Source organism: Phalacrocorax aristotelis, chromosome 4 (assembly GCF_949628215.1).
Source record: "Phalacrocorax aristotelis chromosome 4, bGulAri2.1, whole genome shotgun sequence".
Taxonomy (NCBI): Eukaryota; Metazoa; Chordata; class Aves; order Suliformes; family Phalacrocoracidae; genus Phalacrocorax; species Phalacrocorax aristotelis.
In genome coordinates, this window is record NC_134279.1 from 39,551,029 (window position 1) to 39,566,310 (window position 15,282).

At 42.7% G+C, this 15,282-nt stretch overlaps 1 protein-coding gene across 1 annotated transcript; it reads right to left on the bottom strand.

Moving 5' to 3' along the window:
• Positions 1 to 509: 509 nt before the first annotated feature.
• Positions 510 to 5,950, bottom strand: NPY1R (neuropeptide Y receptor Y1). The gene is made up of 2 exons (XM_075091060.1): positions 5,117 to 5,950; positions 510 to 4,996 (listed from the first exon to the last, which is right to left on the bottom strand). Exons 1-2 carry the CDS (start codon positions 5,813 to 5,815, stop codon positions 4,538 to 4,540), a joined length of 1,158 nt encoding a protein of 385 aa, XP_074947161.1. The 5' UTR covers positions 5,816 to 5,950; the 3' UTR covers positions 510 to 4,537.
• Positions 5,951 to 15,282: the final 9,332 nt, after the last annotated feature.

The following is a 15,282-nucleotide window of genomic DNA, read 5'->3' on the forward strand; positions in this document are numbered from 1 at the left end:
TAAGAGACTAAAGCTGGTCATATTTTGTCCTCTTACATGTAATCCTCAAACATTTGAAATTCTGCAAAACATGGATAGAAGAAAAGAATTTTCTTTCACATCAATTTTAGTAATGACTTGGGTATTTAGTAATGACTCGGGTATTTAGTAATGACTCAGGGAAGCAGATACCACATATTAAAGAACACAGGAACGAAGAGGACATGGTACAGCTTGGAGTTGTATATATCCTTCAGCTGAGAAATGGCTCTCAGCAAAACTTATCATTTGGTTATAATTATTTATCCAGCCTTTCCACTCAGCTGAATGAGTTTAATCTGTTGCAGACAGAGGTGTTATTTAAGCTCATGTTTCCTACTGTTATGAATGCTTTAAAAATAAGAACAGAAAAAAAAAGGTTTCTGTATTGTCTTCATTCTCTCTACACTGGTTTGATAAATTCTTTGATGCAGTGAATTAGGAAGCAAACCCTTAAACTGAAGCATTTTCAGGCACTGGACTCCAGAGAAAAACTATATGCCAGTAATTTATTTCTATAACCTGATAACCAAGATATGATTTTTAGGAAAGAGTGTGAGCTGCCAGCCAGCAGTGCACTTTTATTCAGTCGACTGCCTAGGCAAATGATTAAGAAAACTCTCCAGTTTCATTGATCTCAGAACATTTTCCTGAGGTCAGCATCAGAATCTGATGAACAGGCCTGGATTTAAACATATGCTGATTTACAGTCTGAATATGAATCAGTATCAAACTTTGCTTTTAGGATCCATTAATAATAGCTGGTATTGTACTGCAAGACAGCAGAGTCAGAGTATGTGAACACTTAGCCCTTCACGCCTTTATCAGTGATGAGATGCAGTCAGCACCAGCTCAAGTGACCTGGGGGGTCCTTTGTGTTAATTCCTTTTCCTGATTTAAATCTGATTTCTTTACGAGGTGGAAAAAACAGGGTCGATTGCTTTTCTTTTTTTAATTTTTTTTTTTTTGTAAAATATCCATCTTTTTCCTAGCCTTCCAAAATCAGGTATTTTTGTCAATTAATTGCTACATTTATTATTATCTCTTTTTTTTTAAGGAAGATGTAAAAGTTGTGGATTACCATACACAGTCATAATGACACAACCAGAGATATGTTGAAAAAAAGCAATGTGGGAACACAGAAATATTTATTAAGATGACATACAAATATGCTGGTGCATCTAGATTATGCAGAAGCTTTAACTGTCTGTGGTGGATAAAAGTGAAGTTTAAGATGATAAAATAACAGACAAATTAAGTAGATATTAATGTTTATTAAATAGTTATATTTGTCATGTAAGGCTGTAGATTTGACATGAAATGTATTGCACATAAGATACATGTAAGATACATTATAGATCCCTCACTGTCCTGTTCTTCTGTCAGTAAAACTTTTCTACCAGTCTGAAAGAATAAGGAGGATCTTCAGGATTTTGAGACAGGAATCAGCATGTGCTGAAGTGTGGGGAGATGGACAAAACAGCATAAAGGAGGAACAAATAGGAAACCAGAATGACTGAGAAATGATAGAGAAACCTGACAGATTACCCTGTAAAGAAATTTAGCATAGAAGGATAAGAAGACATGCTGGAGCTCTGAAAATGAAAGAGGTTTAGTGTTGTAGCCAGGTGTCAGGAGGGGTAAGTCACCAGTGGCTTTTGAGGACTCCAGTGTCAAGTCATGAAACCAAAGACAGAAATACTGCTCTCAGTAGGTGTCACCTACACCCTGCAGATGTCAGGTCAACACCTCGGAGAGACTTTTATCTTTGTCCTCATAACAAATTCTTCAGAAGAGCAACAAATTTGCTTCTGAAATTCTCCAAATGTGTTTTCCTGCTGAACACTCTTTACACTGTGTTCATTTCCACTGTTGTTTCAGGCAGCATCCGCCGTGCTATTTGTATGACAATGTGTTAGCCTGCATCCTTAACAGGCTCAGAAAGACTTCTTGCAGGCAAGTGAGGAAATATATGAGAGAAGCCTGATCTAGGACTGATCCTAGGACAGCAGTGTAGCAGAAAAATGGCTCCTGAGCTTAACACGGATGAGACAAAGGAATGCTCCTACTTACACTTCACCTTGTTTATCAGGCATTGGTAGGCAAAAAACACCTGAGACAGTATCAGGAGACAGTATGAGACAGTATCAGATGGGCTGTATGGTTTCAGACCGTACCTTAGGCAGGAGAAAGGCTGACATTGGAGGAATTATGTTGCTATCCCACTGGAGACCTCTAAATCTTAGGACACACCAGTTTTAGGTCTCTGTGCACCAGCAGGTTCCTCTAAAGTTGCTCTAACACCTACTCTGTGTAAACATTTAATTCAGCCTGATCAAAAATTTCCAGCAAACTAACAGGAAACTTTCTCAAATAGTTCCATTTTCTTCTTCCACTGGATTGGAAGAAAGTGTTTTTTTCAAAAATGGGAAAAACCATAACATTCACTGTGATTTTTTTTCTAAAGCGTGGCTGGGTTTCTACATTGTATCTCTTTGCGAAAATACACACCACTTAGCATATGAAAATTATCGTAAAGTGACGGGAATAATTTCAGCAGAGTCTTGTCAAATTATTAGCAACACACCCCATAGAGAACCACAAAGAAAAGAGAAATCTCATAAAATACAAAAGGGCAAACCTCTGAAAGAAAGTTCTGTCTTATAATTCATTTTCTACATTCCCTCTCTTTTCTCAGCCACAGAAATCTCCTTTTTAATTAAATTATCTGCCAGTAGAGGAATACATGGAATTATAATGCATAAGAACACATTGCTACTTTAAAATTCTACACTATTTATAAGACAGCACAAGGCACAGGTTTTTTACTTTTAAATAGCGGCAAACCAAATAATTTTCATTTCTTAGGCATTTATCCATGCCAGATTTAGAACATTAAATTCACCATCACATCCTGAGATCTTTTTGCTCAGAAAGCTATCAGGTCTGATTTCCATGTATGCTACATTTACAGTTATATCCATTATATAGACCCTCTTCTCTGCCAGAATGGTTTAAAGTGACCTTGCTAAAAGAAAGCAGGGTCTATATTGTATTTTAAAAAGCTGATTATTCAAAAAGGCATTGATTATACAGCAAAGTACACTGTATAACACAGAAACTCAGCTGGCTGATATTGTTGTAGTTTCATTTACAGCAGTCAAGTTACGTGGGTTTCCCTCAGCTGGGGATCTAGTCATGTATATTTTGTGTAATTAGAGGATACATATTTTAAGCAATAACACACAGAGCTCTATTGTGTATATTGGGCAAATATTTCTGCGCTTCAGCGAACTGTGGAAACTGTGAGTGCGGAAGCTAAACATACCAGTTGCACCCAGACTACGTCCATCTCCTCCTTTTAAAATTTGCACGTCTTGATTAAACCATCCATTCTTGGAGATAATCCAGGTTTATACTGTTGCATCTGAACATAGAATATCATGAAGCTATACATAAGTTATATAGATCAGCACTAATTGTTATTCAAAGAATCAGGTAGCTAAAGCTTATTTTTTTAATACCAGCCCCGATTTTCACTGTCACCTGTGAGGATGGAATTGCACCTTGTACAGACAGTGAACAGACCCATCTCCCTTTAGATTCAGGACATAGGGCTCAAGGAGAATTTACATGGTTCATAGGCTTGGGATGGGGACGGACAGTACATTTCATCCCAGCAACACTAACTCCTGCCAGTGATGGCAGATGAAAATGGGGTTTGGGTTTTTTAAATTAAAAAATCTGTATTATTAAAATCAGCTATAATCAGTTGGGACTGAAGGCCCATTTGTGCTTTCATTTGCTGTGGCAAAACACCAGAGTTATCCCATAGTGCTGTGTGGAATTACTGTGGGGTTTTATTCTTGTAAATGAGAACAGCGTTTCTCTCTTAATCCTGTCTTTGAACCTACGTGATTACAGCCTGAATTGCCTCTCTGAATGAGAGAAATGCATGTCCCCATTTAACATATTCTACAGGCTTCACAGAATTATGTCCTGCATGCCTACACTGATTTTACAGGATTTTAACATCGATCAAAAGCCAGATTAAAAAACCCACAACTTTTCGATGTCCTAATTTCATGCTGGGAAGGGTGTCCTCTGTAGTGACAGCCTCCCTGTGGTTCATACTGTTTCTAATGGTCTTAGAGGGACACTCCTGAAAACTACTTCCCTGGGAAAAAAAAAAAAAAAAATCAATAAATATATCTTTGTGCTAAAGCACATGACTGTACAAAGAAAAGAGAACAAAAGCCAGCTGATGAAAACCATAGGTAGTAGCAGGTCGAACTATGTCTTATAATAAGATTCAGATGTAACTGCTGTGAGCATTAAAGCAGTAAAAGGGGCAAAAATGCACAGTGTATAATTTCAAAGTGACAACAATCAAAGTTCCTTGGAAAAAGAAGAAAAACATTACCCATTTTGTACTTGCTACGTGATTGTGCTTGCCCTTGGACATGTTTCACCTCTGATCAAACTTCCAGCAGTTTGGTGTAGAATTTTTATTACTACTTTATATTTTGTCATCATCATCACTATTAATTTTTTTAAATGCGACTGGGCTTGCCTGCTTTAAAGAGGTTTTTGAAACATCTGTGTGCATGGTGGACATGGCTATAGTCTCATAATCCTCCTCACGGGAACGGAGGTGACAAAAATGAAATAAAAACTGCAAGTCCCTTTGGAAGTTCTTATTGAGAAACCCATAGAAGATGGGGTTCACGCAGGTAGAGATCATGGCGGTGAGGTGGCAAATCAGGAACAAAAGGTTGTGGCTGCAGGTAGCGACAGGCAGAATTTCGTGATTCCAATCAAACACGATATTGAAGATGGTGAGAGGCAGCCAGCAAACTGCAAATGCGACCACTATTGAGATCAGCATGATGTTGATCCTTTTGGTTTCAGATGACCTGTACTTACTGTCTCTCATCTTGTCCATCATGTTGTTCCTTTTTTTTAATCGTATGTATATCTGCAGGAAATTCAACAGAGAGAAAGATGTGGGATAATTTAACCTACCACCATCATCTTTGCAAGGATAAACAAATATCAGACAGAAAGAAGTACATATCACAAGGGGATTCTCTCTTACCTTTAAGTAGCAAATAAATATAAAACAAAGCGGTCCAAAGTACTGAATCACCAAAAGCGTCGTGGTATAAGAAAGCCTGGCAGTGTCCAAGGGGAACAGGTCCAAACACACATATTTGTCCTTATATTCATCAAATGTTATGTTTCTGAAGGGTTCATCTGTTAACACGTGGTAGATCAGGAAAGGCAAAGAGGAAGCCATGGCTAAAATCCATATGGCAGCAATCCCCAGGTAGGCATGTCTGTTGTTTGGCCTCCAGCCACGGGGATTGATGATCAGCTGATGGCGTTCGATAGCAATGAGGACTAAGGAAAAGACCGAGACGGTGATTGAGGCACACTGCACGAAAGGATTCAGTTTGCACATGGCCTCCCCAAAAATCCAGTGGTCCATTAAAGTATACACAAAGGTGAAGGGAAGACACATGATGGTCACTAGAAGATCAGAAAAGGACAGGTTGACAATGAGGATGTTGGTAACATTGCGCATCTCCTTTTGTTTTAAAATAATGACGATCAAGGCCAGATTCCCAGAGACTCCCAGAATTATCACGGTCCCATAGGCCAAGGCCAAAGTGAAGACCACGGCCAAAGGTACGTGGCAATCCTCATCCTCAAACTGCAGGATCTGCGAGTTCCTCTCCGAAAAATTCAGATGACTGGAAATATTTCCCAGGGGGGCGAGAACCGAAGTATTCATCTTGCTCCCAGCTCACTGCACGACGTCCACGGCCACCGCCGTCATGCAGGGGACTCCCACAGCTCAGCCGGTGTCCATCAGCCTGCCAGGAGACCCCCGGCCGGGCTGGTACCGTGGGGCCGCATCTCCCTCGCACCACCTGGGGAGAAGGGAAGGAGCAGGGCCGGTCACCCCTGCCACGCACCCACGGGGGAGCTGTGGGGGAGCCGCGGAGCCGCCCCGGGCTCACCCCTGCCCGCCCCGCGGGTGGGGAGCACCGGCCCGGTGGCCGGGGGTGCCGCCGCAGCAGGCCGGGGTGGCGGTGCCCGCTGCCAGGCGGGAGTGGGGCCGCAGGCCCGGGGAAGGCAGGCAGAAGGAGGGGTGCAAATGCAGGTCTGCGTGCCAGGGACGCGACCCCTTCCCGGTCCTTTCCCGCGGCACAAGTTACACGAAATAACGAGCTGAGAAGCAATTTCAGTCTTCTGCCAGCATAGCCTTTGCTTGATGTTTTACATCGCCTTTTTACAAGTTTAATCCGCAAAGGTCTGCTGTCTCAAGCTGCTCTAAATGGAATTATATCCAGCGTCGCATAAGGGTGGGGGCGGGGGGGCATCTGACTAATGTGGGGGGTGGAAAAATTGCTCCAAAAATTGCTGCATTCTTTTATACCTAATAGATACACTTGATGTTGAGCAGCCGAGTGCCCACAGCAGCACTGGCGCTGTGTCAAAGGCAAATCAGGAACTCTGAACACCTTAATCTCAGCTAGCAGGGCTGTGCAGCAAAGAAAGAACAAAAGAAGACGAAAGACAAAAAATAGCAAAAATTAAATGCTGCAGGAATTTTTTTTTATCCAGGCAACACATATAGGCATGCCTAAATAACCAACCCTTTGCAAGGCCTTGGATTTTAAAATCAGAGAAACTCAAGCATAATGGGGGGGGCGGGGAAGTAAAGAAAGAAATCAAATAACCTAACACACCTTTACTCCAACTCACCATTACTGGCACCCGCACTGAATCTGGAACTTTCCCTCTGCCTGCTCTCCCATGAGCTAAATTTATTGCTCACTTAACCTTAGGTTATAGTAATGAAAGTAATGCTACTTAAAATTCACACAAGTGGGTTTCAAAGCCAGTTCCATATGGCACTTATCACAAAAGCTGAAAAAACATTGCCCACTAACATGTACTTCATTAAATGTTATCGTGAAAGGGTGAGCTTTTGGTCTTAAATGATATTTGGTATAAATCTCGGTGCCACTTAAGTCTCCAGAGCGGAACTGTCTTCGTCTGTTACTGGTGGCAGACAAAATTTTAACCAGCCATCTGCTGGGGACCAGAGCTGGGGCTGCCTCCTCACTGGGGCAGAGCCACGTGCGAGGGCTGGGCTTGCAGCCGCCACTCCTCCCAGGGATCAGCAAAAGGATGACCATGCCAACACCATGTCTTGTCACCGGCATCACAGTCAGTCTCACCTCAGCTGGCTCTGCTGGCTCTTTATAATCACCACCTGGCTACATGAAACCCCCGCAGGTGATATAGCTTGCCTCTGAGTGACATTTTACTGTCAAAGTTAACATCAGTGGCTCTGAACAAAAGGCATCTCTGCCTGAGGTTTGGCTATTCTGATTTTCAAGCTAGCGAGGTGTGCACCTAAGCATTATGTCTCAGACCTGCTGCCTCTGCTAACTAAATTTATCAGGTCTCCCTACCCCACAAAGTCTGTTTTAGGGTCCAGTAAAGAACCCCTCAGGTTCTTGACCCACCCCTCAGGGCCTCTTGAAGCATTGCTTCAGCCAGAGCCGGCAGTAGATGCTTTACATAAAGGGCAAGTGTGTGGGTGATGCGGAGTCAGGACTCCTTAATTTCAAACAGTATGGCTTTAGCCCAGCCCAAAAATCAGCATTTGGATTTAATCATGATCTCCACTGCCACTCATACAGCACGAGGTGGGCAGTCGAGCCAGTGGGCAGTCCAGTCCAGCCAGACGATGACAGGAGCAGAGTAGGCGAGGAGCCATGTCCTGCAAGGAGAGACCCGGCCAGGCTTTTTCACCAGCTGGGACCTCACTGCACCCAGCAATGAGGTGGCTGAGGTTTCAGGCTCTTGATGTCTCTTTTCCCTTAGCCAATACCTGCTCTTGCTTATTTGTTAAATATCAAACTCAAAACCAGAAAATGCCACTGCTTCTTCTTCCCTTGCCTTTCCCTATAGCAGAGATGCAACGTAAGGGTACGGCTAGGAACTAGCTCAGAAACACAGCACTGCTGGCAAGTGACAAGGAGTCCTTCCCCCCCTGCCCACCCCTCCAAAACGGACCAGACATCAGGAGGGGATGAAGTTGCATCTCCTGGACAGCTGCACTGTCCCCTGCCCCCTATCCCACCAGTTCCCATGCCAGAAAGGAGATCTATCCCCATCCTGGGTGTTGGGGTGGAGTGGGAAGAACCCACAGCTTTGCAGACCCCTCCAGGTGATTGCACAGACTCCCGCACCACACATACCCTTCCAACACTCCAGGAGGTTTTGGTCAAAAGTTTAGCACTAACAGACAGGAAGGGTGAAATAACGTGCCGTGAGGTGAGTGGAGATACTCTGTAAAAACTATTGCAGCTCTTTGAAAGGAAGCATAAAATGCTGTCAGCCCAAGCTGATGGTTCACCCAGCCACTCGCAGGTCCACCCTAGAGCCTACCCCTCCCTGGGATTTTCTCATCTGCACCTAAGAGAGCAAGCAAACACCAGCCTAACCAGCACACAACCACCCAGAGTCAGGGGAAAGCAACCGCAGGGGAAACTTACCTTGCAACTGCCCTGCCCTTCTTTGATCTGCTCAGGAGCTGGCTCAGGAGACTGGATGAAGAAGAAGGAGTAGGGGAAGAGGAAGGATCCGCTGGTATTCCTTTAGCTGAGATCCTAAAGATTGGCCAGGAAGGCTTGGAGACTCCCCCTTAAAGCCAAACTCCACCTTATCCCAGTATCACACGATGGTGCTCTGCAGAGCAGATCCTGAAAATCTCACTGCAAGCACACCACCTTTAAATTACACATCTGGGGGTGGGTTGCCTAGTAATTCCGAAATAAATGCAATTAAATATTGAAACAAAAGGGGAGGGGGAAGAGCGCAGGGAAACGCTCAGGAAGGGAGACAGTTGCAAGTCGCTGTCTGGCTGTTTCAGCATTTTGTCTGCAAGTTATTGCCATCTTGTGGCCAAACTAACGATGGAAACAGAAGCTTTGTTGAAAAGTAGACAAGGAGGCAATTTTAAATATAAGGAGCAAGTGACAAAGTTCCGGTTTGGCTTCCTAAGCCAATACAACTGGTTTCTGGTCTGTATTTACCATAAAGAGCAATCACTGCATTAATAAGAATTCTCAAGTTGCTGTTCTTGCTTTTTTTTTTTTTTTCCCAGCTGGAAGCAGTAAGAAACTATTTTAAAAGTAAATTAAGTCAATAAAGTATCAAACCTCAAGAACAGACAGCCGTCACTGTGGCCTTTGTGGGTATACTTCTGATTCATCCCAGCCAAGCAGCTCACCATCCTGTATGACCCGTGGAAAAAGAAAGGCATTTCTGCAGGGTCATACAGAGCAGTGGGATACTATTTTTTTATGCAGCCGGCATGAGCAGCTCTGCAAACTACCACCAGCTATAGAAGGATAGTTTACTGAAGAAATTCATAAAAAGCAAAAGAGAAAATTTTATTTTCCATTCACTTTTTTCATGATCCTGAAATACCTTGCTCTCTCACTCACAGAAAGCACTGCTGCAGAAGATCTACTTCAGTAGGCATAAAACCCAGTGACTTTGGAAGCCAGTACAGAATTCCAAGAGAAGCTACCCACATAAAACTTAAGCAGCACTTTTAAAATGCCCTGACAAACCCTACAGGCCATATTAGGAGTTTGGATTTCTTGGAAAACAGAAGTGCCCTAACTCTTCCAAGGCTCCAGGTTAATTTTTCAAGTGTAAGGAGTTACAGTCTCCTACCTCCTCAGCTTCAGGCATACACCTCTTATACTGCGACATGGCTACATTGTGGATAACCCGCAAGTAAGGAATCATATTAATTATAGCTAAAAAATTAGTTCCACATAATAAATGATGGTAACATTTTTTTCAGAATGAGCTTCCTAGGAAGGTTTCAGAATCCAACACTGAGGTTGGTATTTACATTTTATTTCCAGGAGCTTGACTCAACTGCATTGTAACTGCAGTCCTTGATGCGAGAAAGGAAAGTGCAGCCATACTTCAAGGTTGCTATATACCAGTAGCTGGGGCACTGCTGACATTTCAATGGCAGCAGCCAGAAGGTAAGTGCAGACTGTATATAATGCCCTCCAAGAACTTCAGTCATATGTGGGTCATTAATGTGCACCAGTCTCCATCTGAGCAGAGCAAAGGTGGATACACTCAGGCAGAGATCCAAGCTGAAGATCCCATAACAGCCATATTTCTGTCTGAAACAGTGACACTCTAGGACATGTAGAACTGAGGACTCCCATTGCTACAGATGTGGAATGATCCATTCACATTACAGAGAAAGAGAATTATTGACCAATAATTTTTAAGGGCAATAGATGCATTGCTAGGCAGGGAAAAAGTCTTTTTCTATGCCAGGATGATCCCGCTACTTCCCTGTAATGCTCTTACCCCTATGGGCAAGACGGCTATTTCAAAAATTAAAATAAGCATTCTGTGATACAGAATTGTAGCACTTTGCCAACAGGTATCCAGAGCAGAAATACATTTTCAGGACCAGTGCAGAATAAAAGGCTTGCGTTTACATGACAAGGTTGGGGGGGGGGGGGGGGGGCGCAAGGGTGGCTTCTGTGAGAAGACATCAGGAGCTGCCCCCATGTCAGACAGAGCCATTTGCAGCCAACTCCTAAAAGGACCAACCGCTGGACAAAGCTGAGCCCATCAGTGCTGCTGGTGGTGCCCTGTGATAACATATTTAAGAAAGGGTAAAAAATGCTATGTACCAGTTGTGAGAGAGAGGAGTAGGGAAAATGTAAGAGAACGCTGGAGCTGGGGAACAGCATGAGGAGGAAGGAGCAGCACAGACAACATGTGAAGAATTGACGGCAACCCCCATTCCCTGTCCCCCTGAGCTGCCCAGGGGGGTGAGAGCATAGAAGAGTTGGGAGGAAGGAGCAAGGTTAAGCCTGGGAAGAGGCAGGTCGGGTGGGTGTTAGTGGGTTAGTTTTGTTTTTGTTTCTCACCATCCTACTCTATTTTTAATAGATTAACCTACCCCAGAGGCATTCATTTGCTCTCCCAGCAAAATCCAAATAGAGAAATGCCACTGTTTCTGCCACAGAAATTTCCAAAGTTTCAGATAGGCATGGTCTGCTTTCTCCTCCATTTTGTCATTAGTCATGAGGATCTCCATTTCAGCAGTAGATGAAGTGATTCATAATACTCCACATTTTAATGGTTAATATATACAAGAATTTCAAACATTGTATAAACACAGGCAAAGCAAGCCTCACAATACTTCATTTATACAATGGAAATATAATAATTACCTTTATGAGAATGAAGATAGATCCTATGTATCACTCAGTAACATGAACTCACAGTGATGGCAACAAATATTCACAGATTTCTTCACACTGCAGATGGATGCAAGGTAAGGCTTTAAACACTGCAGTGGAGCAATGGAAAGGGCTGCCTCAGTCACTGAGTCTCTCAAACATATATGCTATACATATATGCTATAATCTGAGTATACTACAGGCTTCCTGCTCTGCCATACAGTTTTGTGCTCACCTCAGATGGCTGAATCTGTTGGAGCTATATCACTGTTCTCTGAAGCACTTTGCATACACATGAGCACTAAAACACACTAATAAATAATCACTCTTATAAACAGAGACAGGCTCTTTTCAAACTCTTTCCATTATAGCTATATAAAGTACATGCTGTGCAGTAAATGCCGCGTAGCCGCAGGTATGTTCTGTAGGAAACTCAGGCCTTAGCAGCTCCTAGGTATTCTGTGCATCTCCAGTCTCAACGCCAAGCTGAGCGTCTCCAGCTGGAGCACCAAGCTCACAAAGATGCCAAGTGCTTCCTCAGTAACTCTTATTCTGTTGATGACCACTGTCAGGACATGAGAACGCTGGAGTAGCAAGATAGCCATAGTGTTAAAGATTATCCTCTCTAGGGAGTAAATTATTTCAGTGCATCAAAGGGACCCTGGACTGGAAGACTGTGTTTGTTTGTGTGCATATGTTTATTTTTGAGAAAGTATGACCTTGCAAAAAGAGAATAAGTACAATAAACAGAGCACAAGTATCTCAACTAAGGAAACAGAACAGCTTGAGTAAAAGAATACATAATTTCTCTGAAGCAAAAGCATTGAGAAGGGAACAAGATGTTTTTAAGAAACACATGGAAAGAATATGCCAAGAGATCAACCCATTAAAATTCTCTCTCACTGAAATTCTCAAAAACGGAAAAGAAAAGATGTCATAAAATGAGGCTGTCACTTTCATTACAATGTATTGTCATGTGTTCAGGCAATGCAATCCCACTGCAAAACTCAAAATGCATCGAGTGAAAGAACACCGTGAGAGTCATTTCTGGTTCCTACTGTATATAAAACAAACGGAAGTCACCACTATGGAAATGAATGGAAACACCCTCTGAAGGTTTTTTTAACTTTATTTTTATTGTTTTCCTTTTTCAGTAATGAATGTCAGTACCACTGAAATACTTGTATTTCTCACTCCTCTATTCACAGATAAGGGAACTCCTGCTCCTTGGGGCAGAAGTCTGTCATCAGTAGACTAAATAGGCATTTTGCTGTTGAGTACAACGAGAATAGCACCAAATTCTCTGTTTGGCAAAAAACATGTTTACTCTGCAACGACTGCAACTGACACCAAACACAACAACACTTCATTTGACTGCTAATGTCACAAACCCGAAGAAGCTGCATCAATAATTATGTGGTTAATCTCTGCTGAGAGTCTTGCTACTGCAGTTCCATTTTCAATAACACAGCCAAGCTAACTAGTGCAAAGTTATCTTGATCAGACACAATGTTACTTAAAGAATGCTCGAGATATAACCTAAATTATGTCCACCTGGCTAAAATACCAAGTCATTTTTTCTGTTACGGCTACCCCACTCTGCCCATTCAGGGTTCAAACGCACACACACATACACGAGCTCTCATCTGGCTTCAGACAAAGCAGAAACAGGCCTTGTGCTTCAGCATGATCATCCAGAAGGGGCATTAATAGTCAGTGCATGTAACACCAGCCAACAAATGTGATGACACCTGTTAGGCAGCAATTACATGCTCACCCTTGGAAGTATTTTATTAGCTAACTAGCAGATGTCCCGCCTTTCATCGCAAAGACACCTCAACCGTTGCAACCTTCTCAGTAGTCCAAGGCTCACTGCCTTCATGCCCAGCTGCTTTATGTGAGGCGAGAATCTGTGGAGATGGGCCAACTATATGTCACAGAAGCCAGACAGAAGTGATATTTTTAATGGTATTTTGTAATAGTATTTGGGGGGGTGTGCACAGTTGGGTTGATGCATGGGAAAAATTTCAACCAACTGAAATGCTTTATACATATTTCACAAAATGCCTCAATCTCTGTAGTAGCTATGTCCTACCATTTCAGACTGTCTCGCCCATGGGTAGGTGTTCCATACGCAGCACACTTTACAATAACATTAGACTTTGCCTTATGGCAAGCTTTGACTCAGGGTGACCGACTGTGTGCTGTAGAATTTGGGCATCAGGTGACTTAGACCTTGATTTTTCATAGAGTTCATCAGTTCTCACCAGTGTCAGTTTGAGCCTTCATTTCTTTCACAGTTAGCCTTTAGAAGCTAAATTTTCAAAGATAGTGGGATGATACTCCTGACAGAAAGACATATTTGGGAATGTGTGAAGAAACATGTCAGAATTATTTTGTATTCTTAAAAGCACAGAGTTCTCTCCTGTATTTTCATTTGTGCCCTTCTGACCGTGGAACCCCAGCCTTCTCTCTCCAATGCACTGTTTTTCTTCCCCAGCTCCTCCAGAACAGGTATCTTTCATCATCGCCACCTCCTTCCTCCATGGTTTCAACAACCCTATGGTGGCTGGTTTCTAGGGAACTTGTGCTATTATCTGTTGTCAGTCCTGACATTAGATACTTTCAATGTCAGTACCTTTCCTATCTCTAGATCACCTATTTTATTATTCAGTAGTATTACTGGCAAGACAGAGGTACACAAACAGTGAAAAGGAAACAATGATAATGGTCTGAATAGTAATTGCCTCTGATGTGTGCAAGTATCAGGAATGAATTGTCCAAATACAGCTGAGAGAAATTTGGTGTTATTTACAGGTCGAGGGAGACAAAAACCCAAACAAAGCTACACCTGCCAGTACTTCACTGGTTGATGAACTCTCCTGAAATAAGACAACTAACAAAACAAGTATGATATTTTGTTCTTAGAGAAAATTGCTCTGAGGATGAAAAACTTGTCTTAGTGACTGCTCTCGCTAAGAAGCATGTAATTTCTGGAGGCTCTTTGGGAAACTGTACTAGTTGACTGCCTGCCTTAGAAATGGTCAACATGGAGGAGGCTGTTTGTACCTTTACGAAGGTACAACTGCATCCCACATAAATCACAGCTGTGCAACGCAAAAAACCCCATAATTTCCCATTTGTGGGCTGTGCCAGCAAATTTAGATTTTATTTTTTTTAAAGACAACATTGGCCTGCTGTAGCCAGAAGTTTTCATAGCAAGATACAGTGTCTCTAAAACTTCCCTCTTTCCAGGAGGGAAATTCCAATTCAAGCAGCGGGGCCAGCAATGCGCAAAGCCTCCCTGGAACAAGGGACACCCAGGTAAATCGGTGCCCTCGAGATGGTCTTAATTCCCCCCATCCCAGGTTAGAACCAGGATGGGTTTCTATCATCAGGTCAAATATTTGCGTGAAAAGCTTCAAAGCCATCAGTATTAGGTGGGAAGATGGTCGAAAATGCTAAGAACAGTTGCTCAGCCCTAAAAAAGGATTAATTTTGTTCTCCTTTGTGACTAACAGGAGAGCTGTCTTAAAAGGATGAGATGGATTGGCACGTCACTTCCACCTGGCAGCTCCCTGTGCTCCACTTGCACATGCAGTGATTCACCAGCAGTGGGTGGTGAATAACGCAGAAGCGGGCGAAAGAAGATGGGACAGCAATCTTCCTCCCATCCTGAGCTCATCCGCTGAAGATTAAGGTTAATTGTTCCTCGATCACTTACTCTAAAAAGAATAGTTTTTTAACCTTCGTTAAAGAAGGAACCCAGCTGGACTTTTGGCGTTCAGAAGTTATTTTACACTATGGTTGATCCAGCTGTTTTGTCTTTGCGTGGTACAGACTTTCACAGGCTAATTATACTGACAGCTTTTCTGCAGTGCTGTGTTAATATCAACTGTCGAAGGAGTGCCTTGGCAAATGGAAAAGTCATTACATTTTCGTGTCA